This window comes from Thamnophis elegans, chromosome Z (genome assembly GCF_009769535.1).
Source record: "Thamnophis elegans isolate rThaEle1 chromosome Z, rThaEle1.pri, whole genome shotgun sequence".
NCBI classification, from domain to species: domain Eukaryota; kingdom Metazoa; phylum Chordata; class Lepidosauria; order Squamata; family Colubridae; genus Thamnophis; species Thamnophis elegans.
This window is the reverse complement of record NC_045558.1, coordinates 122,535,804-122,548,708: the sequence shown is the minus strand read 5'-3', so window position 1 is coordinate 122,548,708 and position 12,905 is coordinate 122,535,804. Positions and strand designations below refer to the sequence as shown.

The 12,905-nt window shown below is 42.0% G+C and overlaps 2 protein-coding genes across 5 annotated transcripts in view; one reads left to right on the top strand and one right to left on the bottom strand.

Annotated features, from left to right (window-relative positions):
- HCFC1R1 (host cell factor C1 regulator 1) overlaps nt 1–1,029 on the bottom strand; it is a 4,749-nt gene extending 3,720 nt beyond the window's left edge. For 2 of the 3 annotated variants that reach the window (XM_032235356.1, XM_032235358.1), the window contains exon 1: nt 924–1,029. The gene's annotated coding sequence lies outside the window, so the exon portion shown is untranslated. Of the gene's footprint in view, nt 1–715; nt 762–923 lie in introns of all 3 variants that reach the window. The other variant, XM_032235357.1, reaches the window with a different exon arrangement.
- Nucleotides 704–12,905, top strand: THOC6 (THO complex 6). Of its 2 annotated transcripts, none has more exons than XM_032235354.1 (13): nt 704–792; nt 4,612–4,727; nt 4,828–4,892; nt 5,203–5,306; nt 5,405–5,442; nt 5,541–5,589; nt 5,675–5,746; nt 7,797–7,899; nt 9,128–9,177; nt 9,503–9,565; nt 9,869–9,979; nt 10,878–11,006; nt 12,449–12,905. In XM_032235354.1, the coding sequence occupies exons 1-13, from the start codon at nt 733–735 to the stop codon at nt 12,530–12,532; spliced, it is 1,044 nt and encodes a 347-aa protein (XP_032091245.1). In that variant the 5' UTR covers nt 704–732; the 3' UTR covers nt 12,533–12,905. The 2 variants fall into 2 exon arrangements, with proteins under 2 accessions (XP_032091245.1, XP_032091246.1); XM_032235355.1 differs by having other exon boundaries at nt 765–862.

Below are 12,905 nucleotides of genomic sequence, written 5' to 3'. Positions count from 1 at the left end.
TATATCCTTGGGGAAAATAAAGGACAAATGTTTTTTTTTAATGGGAAAATTAGAGATTCATTAGAATAAAAAAGTTTGTAACTTTGTTTTACATAGGAAAATTCAAGGGCAAAAACCATGAAAAACTTTGCAACATCGCCTATTTTTAATAAAAATGCTCCAAGTCAAATAATTTATATTCAAAAAGGCAATTAAAGCGAGTTAATTGCATACAAATTATTTGATTTGGAGTATTTTTATTAGAATATGTGGCTTTGCACAAGTTTTCCTTAGTTTTACTCTTGAATTTTCCTTTGTAAAATGCTGTAAATATTGCATTTTTTTAAAGCAAGCATTTTCAGAGCTCTCGGCACTTCAGCTTCTGGTCGCTAAAAAAACACCTTGCAATTTCTTATGTAGGGGATCAAGGATTACGAGGATCACAGGGGATTTCCTTAACCCTCCAGGGTCCTCAGGCCCCTTCAGGATAAGACAAATTCGCTCTGACTGGACTTCGCTTTGCTGATGCAGCCCAGCCTGCGCATCGTGGAATTAAAAAAAAAAGTGAGTTCCCAGCAGGCTTTGCGCCCTTTGGCAGCCATCTTTAGGACGTTTCCCGACGACTTATAGCGCTCAATCAAGAAATTCAAATCCCAGCATGCCTTGCGCTGGCCTAAGAAAGCCGCCACTAGCCGAAGGTGGTGTGACCATGATCACAGGAAAGGGCGTGGCTCACTCTGAGGGTGGGGTAGGATGCCCGGTCGATCCTCTGCACGTGCGCGCTGTGGAAAAGAAATTGAGAAACGAGGAACGGTCAGTGCACGTGCACGTTGCCGGGTGGGAGGCGGGGAATGAAAGAGAAGGCTAGAGTGCGGAGCGGACGGTAGGATATGCGCATGCTCTATTCCACTGCAAAATTTACTATGAAGAAAAACGATTCTTACCGTCCTTAAGACCTTCTCACGCTGGTCTCACAATAGCGCACCACAGCCAGACGGGAAAACTAGAAGCGCCACAATCATCACGTGAAGAGAAGTGATGCTTAATGTCAGGGGTTGTGGGAAATGTAGTTCCCAGTAGGCTGGAACGAGGACTCCCGTCATACTTTGGGTTTTGCGTTCGGGTCTCTCTATCTTCGTTTAACCATAGAGATGCTGAATTGATGGCTCGCGCCCCCTACCGGCTGCCTTTCCCAATTTGGAAATGTTTGGACTCAGAACAGTAGTTTATCAGACTGGCTGGGGTAGATGGGAGTTGTATAGGTGAAAGCTGATTGATTAAATAGATTAAAATGCAAAGCATGTTTCCCACCACTTGGGCTCTAAATTTGGGCGGGGAATTACATTTGGAAAGGAGCAACTAAATTAGTAATTTAGCATGCAAAGGTAAAGGTTCCCCTCGCACACCTATGTTTCAAAGCCGAAGAGCCAGCGCTGTCCGAAGATGTCTCTGGCATGACTATAAACGCTGAAGGTGCACGGAACGCCTTCCTATTTTTTTCTACTTGCATTTTTACATGCTTTCAAACTGCTAGGTTGGCAGAAGCTGGGACAAGTAAGGGGAACTCAACTCTGTTAAGCGGCGCTAGGGATTCAAACCACCAAATTGCCGACCTTTCTGATCAACAAGCTCAGCGTCTTTAGCCACCGGGTCACTGCATTCCCCTCAAAATGTAGCATGTACTATGCTTTAAATCACTTTTTCTCAACTACCATGCGGCAATTTTAAGATATGTGGACTTCATCTCCCAGAATTCCCCAGCCATTATGCTAGCTGGAGACTTCTGGGAGTTGAAACCCCCACAGCATAAAATTGTCAAGTGTTGAGAAATACTGCTTCAAGTAGTTCATTATTTTTTTTAGTGTGGTTTCTATTTTATGCGGTTATGCCTGTTCTTAATTATTTTAATCAGGATCTTTTTGAGAATTCCATATAAATATTTATATCATCACCTTTTTGTGATAAAGATCAAATGTGAGGTGACAAAATATATATCTTGCAAACAAAATCAGAAGCAAATAGCAGTTAAGCAGACATAGCAACAAAGCAAATAATGATGAAATCACCGCAGAACGAAACTCAATTGCTGCTTATTGATCACACCAGCTTGTATTGAATCTAGTTTGTTTCTAAGGAAATTGAACATATTGCTCAATGTGGGCATGCAGAATAGTGTTATGTTAAAGTGGAGACTACTGCAGGTCTATCTTCTGCAGGCATCCCAAGAGGATCTGCTGAATATACAAGTAATCTTTGAGTTGCAACCAAAATGGAGCCTGCCCATTGTGGTCTTAAGTCTTTCTGGTTGATTTTATAATGTTTTGTGTGGTGGTTGTTAAGTGAACCATTGGTTTGGATGTTGCTGTGCTGAAAACTGAAAAGTTACTGGTTTTCAGCAAAACAAAATACAGCCATGTGACTGCAGGACGCTGTCAAATAAAGCCATGTTGCTGAATGTCTAAAGTGCAGTCATATGATTGCAGGGAGATGACTCAAGAGTTTCGGGTCTGGGTCGTAAGCTCCCTTTTTTGAGTTGGGTTTTAACTTCAAATATTGCTAATGTCATAAGTGTGAGGACTACATGTACAAGGCTGGTGAGGAAGGCGCTTACTTTTCTATTTTATCTCCCTGTTAGGAAATTGCTAATTTATTACAGACTAGCCAATAACCCAGCGTTGCCCAGGTACTTATTTATAGGGGGGAAATGTCCAGATGAAACGTAATTTTTAATGTTGGATTTTCACCCTTACCCACGGTGCCCCCTTGTAGAGTACTGTGAAGCTGTTACCATGGCAACTCCACTGCGCTGTACAATAGAAGCCATTTTGTGGCAGTACAATAGAAGCCATTTAAAGGCACAACAGTCTGCATCTTGACAGAACACACACCTTGTAGGGTGTCTTACCCCACAGTATTGGTCTCCAGAGAGTAAGTCATCTATGTACCAGGTTTGGTTGAAATTGCTTGAGGCATTCCAGAGTTATGCTGGAAAACACACACAGACACAGACACACACACATATTTCCTTTGGTTTTTTTAAAAAATAGCTTACTTCATTGATAATGCAGTGAATGTTGATTCACATGGCATCGGACCTGGGTACCTGAGAGACCGCCTCCTGCCGATTACCTCCCATAGACCGATTAGATCTCACAGGTTAGGTCTCCTCCGGATTCCATCTGCCAGCCAATGTCGGCTTGTGACTCCCCGGGGGAGAGCCTTCTCTGTTGCAGCTCCAGCCCTCTGGCATGACCTCCTTGTGGAGATCCGGACCCTTACTACCCTCCCGGCCTTCCGCAAAGCCACCAAGTCCTGGCTGCTCCAGCAGGCGGGGGGGCTTGTGAAACATCCAGCCCCACGGAAACTGTGAATGTTGCGTATTTTAAAGTGTTGTTTTTGTCTATTTATCCCCCTTCCCTTGTTTATTGTGAGCCGCCCGGACAAATAAACTAAACTAAACTTTTGTAATTGTTGCATCTCTTTCCACTCCCCCAAAGCCTTCCCAGTCTGTAGAAGCCCATTGATATCTTTCTTGGGATTTGTTTATTTGGAGTATAGCATATCATAAATGGAATAGCAATATAAAATAACATTTCAACTAGATTAGTAGAACCCAATAAAATATAACTGTCAAAAACTTCTACTTCAAATATCAATGTTTAGGCCATCTAACCATTGAAGAACAGCATTGTTTATATTTTAAAAAATCAGTTACTGGACCGGTATATACCCCCAGCTTACGGTTGGTCACGATTTAATTGAGGCACAGGGAGCATCCTAGGATGTAGAAGGCTGGAAAGGTGACTGCGTAGTGAAAGGTAGTTCATACACGCACATGCACACGCATGCACACACACATAGACATGGGTTGACCAATTTGTACAAGTGCAAGAACACCATCCCTTCTACTCATGAATATTCACTGAAATTATCTTTGAAATAAATGCAGGAAGTGAATTTTATCATCATAATGAAGGAGATTGATGAGGAGAATTGCAGGGCAAATTTTCTGAACAATTATTTGTGCTGGTCTCAAAAAATTCAGAGTTAAACCTCCTATAGTTGTGGGTGAAAAGACTATTCTATATTCGAAAAACTGGTTGTTACTTAAAATACCCACAAAGAACATCTCTGGATGCAGCCTAAATGGACCTCTGCTTCATTAACACAGTCCCCTCATATCCTGGACATAAACTGTTTCAATTTCTTCCCTCAGGACGATACTAGAGCATTGCATGCCCAAACAACTAGACACAAGGACAATTCCTCCCCCATGCCATCACTCTGCTAAACAACTAATTCCCACAACACTGCCAAATTATCTATTAGGGCTACATTACTAATATCCTCATTTTTTTTATCTATTCCTTATTATGACTATAACTTTGTTGCTTGTATCTTTAGTATCCCATATGATTTATATTGATTGCTTATTTAGTATCCTATGACTATCGCTGAGTGTTATATTTTATGATTTATATTGAATATTTTTTATGATTATAATCATGATTTATCACTTGTTGCTTGAATGTACCCTGAGAGCTTATGGAACCAGAGACAAATTCCTTGAGTGTCCAATCACACTTGGCCAATAAAGAATTCTATTCTATTCTTTTTTTTTCTCTTTGCCAGATGGACATTCAACGATCTCTTGAGCTCTTGCACATGACCATATACACTCAAAGTGTCTCGCCTTGTGGCAAATATTTAGCAGCCGGAAACAACTATGGAGAAATTGCCGTATTCAGGTATTTGGATGTAGCTTATCACTGGCTATGCTTTTATAATTGTTTTTTTTTAAAAGCAAGACAATCTTTCGGTTAATTTTCACTCTTTTTTTTTTGATAGCCTGTCAGCAGCATTAAGTTCAGAAGCCAAGGAGGAGAGCAAGAAGCCAGTGGTGTCCTTTGCAGGTTAGTGACGGTAGTCGGGCTAGCAGACGAAATCTATAGGTGCCTTAGCAAAGTTTCTGAACATTGGCAATTTTAAGATGTGTGGACTTCAACATAAACATTAGCCTATAGTAAACTGGGTTGTTCTTCTATGCTCAAATTAGGGCTAGTCAGCAGACAGCATGGTTGGGCCGTCTGTCTCTATCCCAGAAGGAATTCTTCATTTGGCATCAATGTTGTTGTGTTTCTTTGGTTCAGCTGAGGATTCCCCAGAAGGCATGACCCATCTTAAGGCCACATTCCTTATGAAACATCTCTCTTCTTTCCATAGCCCACAGTGGAGCTATCTATGCCATGGTGTCCACCGATCGGCAGCTGTTAAGTGCTGGCAATGGAGAGGTCAAAGCCTGGAACTGGAGCGAGATTGTGAAAAAGGTATGTGGGTTGCTTCCCTCCTCCTTCCCTCCTAGCCTGGCTGTAGGTTTTCTGACTTCTGTTATTCTTAAGATGCCTTTCCTTGCCTTCCACTTTAGAGTTGCAAAGAAGCTTGGAGTAGGAGGCCACCTTATGGGTAAAGCCTTGTTTTGCTGTTTCCTGTTTTTGCTATTATTTTTTTTCCAGTCCATGGACATGTTGACATTGAAGGTTTGCCTTTTGTTTCCTATTTAGGAGTAGACTTGAAGTGCCAGAAATCAACAGCCTGTACTTGAACCTGAAGGTATGGCCATTGGGCTGTTTAGGGATGGATGGATCAAGAGGTTTCATCATGCCACATTCTTTCCTTTCTCCCCAACTTTCTCTAGGATAATTCTCTACTGATGGCTGGAGGTGACTGTGTCATTCACATGATGGACCTGGAGACTGGAGCCTTTACTGTGAGTCCTGTGGGGGAAGTAAGCCAAGATGGACCTTTCAGCCTTTCTGGTTTTCTCAAAATTCTTCTTAAGATCTGGATAAATGTTGATAATTTAACTAGCAGATCATATCAGGAACAAAAGATCAGGTCCACACATGAAGCTCCAATTAAGCTGATTTATTGTTAATCTTCCCATACAGAGGAGTCTTTTCAATTCACATGCTTGGAGTTAAATAAAAGTCAATGGAATTCAAGGAAAGTTGGACTTGGTTTACTAGTGACTACATAGGGATTCTAGGCTGATCCCTCTTTTGACTCCGTCCCCAGGTTCTGCCATTCCTTCTACAAACCAGTACTTTTCAGAGGGAGAGAGGGAGATGATAGAGATAGATAGATAGATAGATAGATAGATAGATAGATAGAGAGAGAGAGAGAGAGAGAGAGAGAGAGAGAGAGAGAGATAGCATTAAAACACACAAACACACTCTAAATAAATGTTGATTACCAATCTTAATGCATCTATTTTGAATTCTCTCCCTTGTGCATTTGCCCGTTTCCACTTTCTAAACTTGGAGTGTGATTTTTCTCAACCAGGGAGCTTTTCAGCATATGCCCTTCACTTTCAATGCTGTGCTCAGAATCCAGAAGTTGAATTCAATAGATCTGGAAGTATCTATGGAGATACTCAGAGTCATCCAGGTTATGGTTGTCCCAAAGGTGCTTTTTCAAGAGGCAACTGGACTTTCTAGAGAATAGATCTGGAAGTATCTTCAGCTTTCTTCTGTAAAGTCTAGTGAAACATGGTTATGGCTTTTATAAAAAGTAATCAGTTCTCTCATCAACACATACCGTGTTTCCCTGAAAATAAGACCCGGTCTTAATTTTTAAACCTCAGAAAGAAGTATTAAGTCTTATTTTCGGGGCATATCTTCCACTGTCTTACCTTGCAGTGGCAGCATCAACAGCTCCATCTGCAGGAGCCCATGAGCCTGCTGCCAGCCCTCTTCTGTGATTGCTTGCTGCCGCTCATGTGCATCGCCCCCTGGCCTCTGTTTTGCCATTAGAGGCCTTCAAGAAAGGCCTCTTCAGTTGAGAAACGAGCTCTGACGGGACCTCTGAGGTGAAACTGAGGCCAGGGGGCGATGCACGTGTCAATCTGGAGCATGTTTCTCAGCCGCAGAAGCCTTTCCTGAAGGCCTCTGACAGTGAAATGGAGGCCAGGGGCAACACACGCAATTAGCAGTAAGTGGCCACAGAAGAAGTGGGCCGGCAAGGCAAGGCAGGTGTCAGGATGTGGGAGGCCTGGCTGCAACTATCCTAAGGGAGGTGTGGGGCACATGGGATAGCTCCTCTCCTCATCCCCACCGTAACTTGATTTTTACCTGTGCTCCATGCCCCACCTTGTGCAACTAGGTGCAACTGAGTGGGCAGGATCGTAACTAGGATTTATTTTGGGGGGTAGGACCTATATTGGGCACATGTGTAAAAATCAGGTTAGGACTTATTTTTGGGATAGGTCTTATTTTTGGGGAAACAAGGTATACTCAGTGCTATCTACTGTCCCTGGTCTGAAACCTGCCTTGAGCAGGTCTAGATAATCCTTCCATGATCCTCTGATGATGTAGTCTGACCATTTCTCAACAATATTATCCAGGAAGGCTGGAGACTGCACAAAAATTGTCCAAAATTATTGGGTCTAGCAATGATTTCTTGAAGAGGAAGGTGGTATCACCTCCTCTCTTATTCACCACTGCATGGATCTAATGAACAGGTAGCTCAACTGCCTTAAAGATCTTGCTCATTCGTCAGCCTAATTATCTTAAACACCTCTTGGAATTCTCTGGGAGAGATGTTGTGGGGGATTTTGGAAATAGTATAGATCAGAGACCTACCATATTTTGTTAGGAGTGAATAGCAATTCTGCCTCTGAGGCCCTCTGGTGCCATCTGTCTCTTTCAATGTTAACCAGAGCTACAATGCTGATTTTCATGGGCCATTATTGGAATACCTATATAGGTAAACTTGAAGTCACTTTGTCCCTTCTCTGTTCCTTCCTCCACTTCTCTCAGCGTGAATTTCAGGGCCACACTGATTATATCCACTGTTTGGCCCTCCGGGAGCAGCTCCGAGAATGCCTGTCAGGAAGTGAAGATGGGACCGTACGTCTTTGGGGTAAATGTCTCTTGTGTGAAACTCTGACTCTCTCTTCCTTTCATGCGTGCTCCTGTGTCTTTGTAAAAGATCTAACAGTCTTTAGACCAGGGGAGGGCAACTCCTCCATGCTGGCTCAGGAATTCTGGGAGTTAAAGTCTACAGGTCATAAAGTTGCCATAGTTGCCCAACCCTGCTTTAGACAAACGCAGTATCCTCTGGATATATGAACTCCAATTCCCACAATTCTCAGCAGAGGACATGCTGGCTAGGGAATTCTGGAATTACCTCCACAAATCTGAAACCTGCCCTACAGGAGCATAATATATATGCCTTACATTAAATTCTTTAATAGTCCACTTACCTTTAGAGGCACAGTCACTCAGTGGCTTAAAAAATGCCAAAGAAGATCTGTGCTCTAGATGTTTGAGTCCTACCACTGCTTGACGGAGTGAGCTCCTGTCATTTGCCTCAGCTCCTGCCAACCTAGCGGTCCACAAGTATGCAAATAGCTAAATAAGTACCACTTTGCTGCAAAGAGAATGATCTGTGCTTTGCTGCCTGCTCTGCGCTGTGGTGTGATGTCATGCTGGCCACAGGATTGCAGAAACATCTTTGGACAGCACTAGCTCAATAGCTTAGAAATGGAGATGAACACTGGTCCCCTAAAGTTGGCTATGACTAGTGAAGTAAAACCTGCAGGTACTCCTTTTATGACAACCGGCAGCAAACCTCTGGGATTTCTGGCTGAACATGTCAGAGATTGATTTGAAACTTTGGCTTAACACGTTGTGCTTTATCACCAAGCTGCATTCCCTCCACCTCTAAAGCAAACTTGTATCTGGGTCCTATCAGAGCAGAACTTTATCTGTATTGGCCCGACTATTGTGGAACAGGCTCTGGATGCAAAGCTACTGAAGGCTGGTTTGGCTGGAATGTAGAATGATAAGACTTCCTAGGGAGACTGTAAATCCAGATGTTTCTGCACTACAACTCCCAGGAATCCCTCACTGTAAATTGTAATGGTTCAATCCTGCTGTGAGCTTCAGCAGAATTTGCAGATCTGTTCATTTCTAGTCTATTTGGTTGTGTTTCTGTTTCCACCCCTAATTTGTTCTTCCAGCTGCAAAGGGAACAAATGCTGGGCAGGTCAACACATCTGAAGGATGTTGTTGTGATTTTCAATCAGAAAGAAAATGCTGTTTTAAGGACTGTTTCCCCCCTCCTTCTTTTTTAATCTGGTTTTCAGATTTACGTACAGGAGGTCAAGTGCAATCAATTGAAGTCCACAAATATGAGGTATTTTCATCTTAACCTGAATTTTGAATTGTAACCCTTCCAGTGTCATTGATAGAGATGAGTGGCTGTAAAGAAACAATGAGTGGGTGAATGGATGAATGAATCAATTTTCTTTCTCCCAAATTCAGAATGCATACTATTACTGTACTTATCCTCTTTTCCAGATTTGCCCATAGATATTTTTAAAAATTAGGAATTTAAATCTCATTGATTTTAGTGAGCTTGTTGCGGGGGAACTAATCCAAAGGTCACTTATTAATTCTGTGAGTCTAACTACTACTTAACTCAGCAGTTTTCTTCTAAAAACTCTCCTTAATACTTTTAGGAATGCAGCCGCCCTCAGAATGGGAAGTGGATCAGTTGTTTGGCGACAGACTCTGACTGGATGGTGAGTCCCTCAATAAAAAAGCTCAAAAGGAAACAAAAAGACTAGAAACACCTCCTTGCCAGCAATCAACATCCAGATAAGCAGACATTCATACCAAGATTATTTCTAGACTAACAATCAAGCAATAAACAATACCCTAATCAAGGAACCACATAGTTCATCCTTTTGGAGCCCCTGAGCTCCACTTTATTCTGAAGTGGGTGATTGGTTTGTGGATTGAAAGTTCAAGCTTGCAGAAAGCACCAGGTTGGGGAAAGAATATTGTGAAATATATATATATATATATATTTTAAAATATCACAGGTATGTGGCGGGGGCCCTGCGCTCACTCTTTGGCACCTACGTTCAGTGACACCCACCACTGTATTTCCCTTGCCTCAGTGCCAGCAGCAAGCCATGTTCTACCAAGATCTGGTAAGTCTTACATCCCTGAATTTTAGAACCTGCCCCACAATATATTTTGACATCCTCGCTTTGCTGCTTTTGCCTCTTTATTTAACCATTATTAGCCTCATCCTTCTCCTCTGACTCTATGTGTCTGAAAGAGACCCACTGATCTGCTAAAGCTCAGTACAAAGATTTCCAAATTGGTTTAGAAATTCAAGAAAGGCCAATACTTAAAAAAATGTTAATGGAAATGTATGGCTGGAAATGAGCCATACATTGGTTTAAAAGACACCTAAAATATTTTATATTCATATACCATAGAGAGGGGATCATTTTACAAGACTGGTGCACGAGGAGGTTTGTAAGATACCTGTATCGAATCAAGTCGGATTTCCTTCTTTTTGTACTCTTTTTCCTTTTTCCTTTTGTCACTTTTTATTTTTTCCCGTCCTCTGATCCCCTCTCCCCCTTTAAACAATCTTCTATTTTTCTTTTGTTAATTATATTTTAACTTTCTTTGAAATTCATCCAAGTGGTTTTTTTTTTAAGTAAACAGTGCAGAGAACAGGAGATTCTCCAAAGATTATGCATTCAAGAGGATTACTATCTATGGAGATTCTCGGTCATCCAGGTCATGGTTGTCCCAAAGGTGCTCTTTCAAGAGGTAACTGGGCTTTCTGGTTTTTCTTTGAAGATGTTTCACTTCTCATCCAAGAAGCTTCTTCAGAGGAGAAGAGCTGAAGAAGCTTTTTGGATGAGAAGAAAAATGTTTTCAAAGAAAGTCCAGTTACCTCTTGAAAAAGCACCTTTGGGACAAAGAGGAAATACTGTTTCTGTTTTGGGCAACTTAAGATGACTACTGTTTAACCTTAACCTTAAGTATTTCTGTCTCAATAAGCAGCCCTCCTTTTCTCATCTTTCACAGATTCTCTCTGCTGGCCACAGTCCAACCATTAATCATTTACAGATCAGTGGGGAAGTGAAGGCCCAAATCCCTTGCCTCCCTCGTTGCGTCCACTCCATTTCCATCAACGAACGCTCTGCAGAACATAAGGTATATAGCTGACCAGAGTTACCTTGTGGTAAGATGGACAGACAATAAATGTAATGATAAGATACCTTCAGAATTGCAAGCAGAATTGGAATGGGGGGAGGTGTGTGTGTGTGTGTGTGTCTGTCTGTCTGTGTGGTGTAGATATTGTGGCCTGTTCATTGGATGAATGGGGTGGAGCTCAAATTGGAAAGGCGAGTCCTAATATAAGAAAGGGATCATGATATAAGATAATCTCTATGAGCTGCGGTGATGCAGTGGTTAGAATGCGGTACTACTGTCTACTTCTACTGACTGCCGACAGACTGCAGTTCAGCAGTTCGATTGTCACCGTTCAAGGTTGACTCAGCCTTCCATCCTTTCCGAGGTCGGTAAAATGAGGGCCCAGATTGTTGGGGAGGAATATGCTGACTCTGTAAACCACTTAAAGTGGGCTGTAAAGCATTATGAAGTGGTATATAAATCTGTGCTATTGTAATTGTGATTTTTTTCTGTGGGCACACTGGCACACATTAAAAATGAAATTCTGTTGCCTGCTCGCAAAAATGTACCCATACATAACAACATATAACTACACTATATACCTACATATGTATATATCTGCACCCTAACATATACATACATACATATGTACGTACATACATACATTTTAATCACTGTCCATCTTGAATACACAGCAGAAAGCGGAAGCTTGAGAGTTCACAAGGTTGATGCTACATGAAACAAAACTGTGGCTCAATCTGCATGTTCTGCTTTGGATACCTCGAAGGCCCCTCCCAGAAGGTAGTAAGGAAAACACATCATGAAGAGGAAGTGTAGCATCCCAGACAATCCTGCAGACCCTGCCCAAGCATTCACTTATGTGCTACGTCATGGATAGAAGGGAGTGAACTGCCAATAATATTTTCTGCCATCCTCACCACTCTCTGCACCGCCTTCTGTCTGAAGCAGTAATGCTTCCAGACCAGACTGTAATGCAATAGGACAGTAGCTATGTAGATTTAGAAAAGGCGGCAGGTGTTTCCATTTTGGAAAGGAGGCAGATATTTGCGTCTTTTTGAATTTTGAAGAAACTCAGATGTTGGGAACAACGTGGAGGTGTTTGGATTCATTCATCATAGCATTTGCATCAAACTTCTTGCTTCATTAAGGAGGCTCCTAGTCAGCTCATAAATAGTGATATAAAACCAAAGCCAGCAATTGAACCAGATGAAATGATAATCTTAGCTGCCTCTTAAGATGCCAGCCCGTTGAGAAGGTTGTACAGTATAGTTTGCTAGAGAATGTTCTGAAGTCCAACAGCTGCTGGGACCTGAAAGTGGTGCTCGCGCCAGTCAACTTCATTTTGAAACAGAAGCAGTACGCAAAGCTGGAGTTGTGGCTAGCTACTCTGGTTCAGGTCATCATATAAGCTCATCCCCAAAATCTTTCTCTTCTCCCTTCAGGTGTTGACAGCAGCTGGAAGCAGCCACTTCATTGACGTCTTCACCAACTTTGGATACCGAGCCTTTTCTCTAACTTTTACCTAAGATGCACATAGTGTATTTTTGTAAATAATCTTGGTTTTGTGTAATTTCAAATCCGGTATAGTCTAGCAGGGATATCTCCATATCTGGAGGCATCTCTGATTGCTGAGAAGTCTGTAAAGTTTGCCTGCAAAGGCGGTTGCTCCCCAACAAGGTTGTGAGAGAAACTCCAAAAACAGGTACCTCAAAAACAGGATTACTTAATATGGAAGTGAATGAAAGGATCTGAAACTTCCCTGAAAGCAGATATCCTAATTCTACTACTGATGTGTGTGTTTCATCCCGCAACTGGACTATTGAATCTATTCATGAAGACATGGAAACCATCCCCCATTCCCCTTGTTTTTCTACATTTAAAAATCAACGCATTTTCATC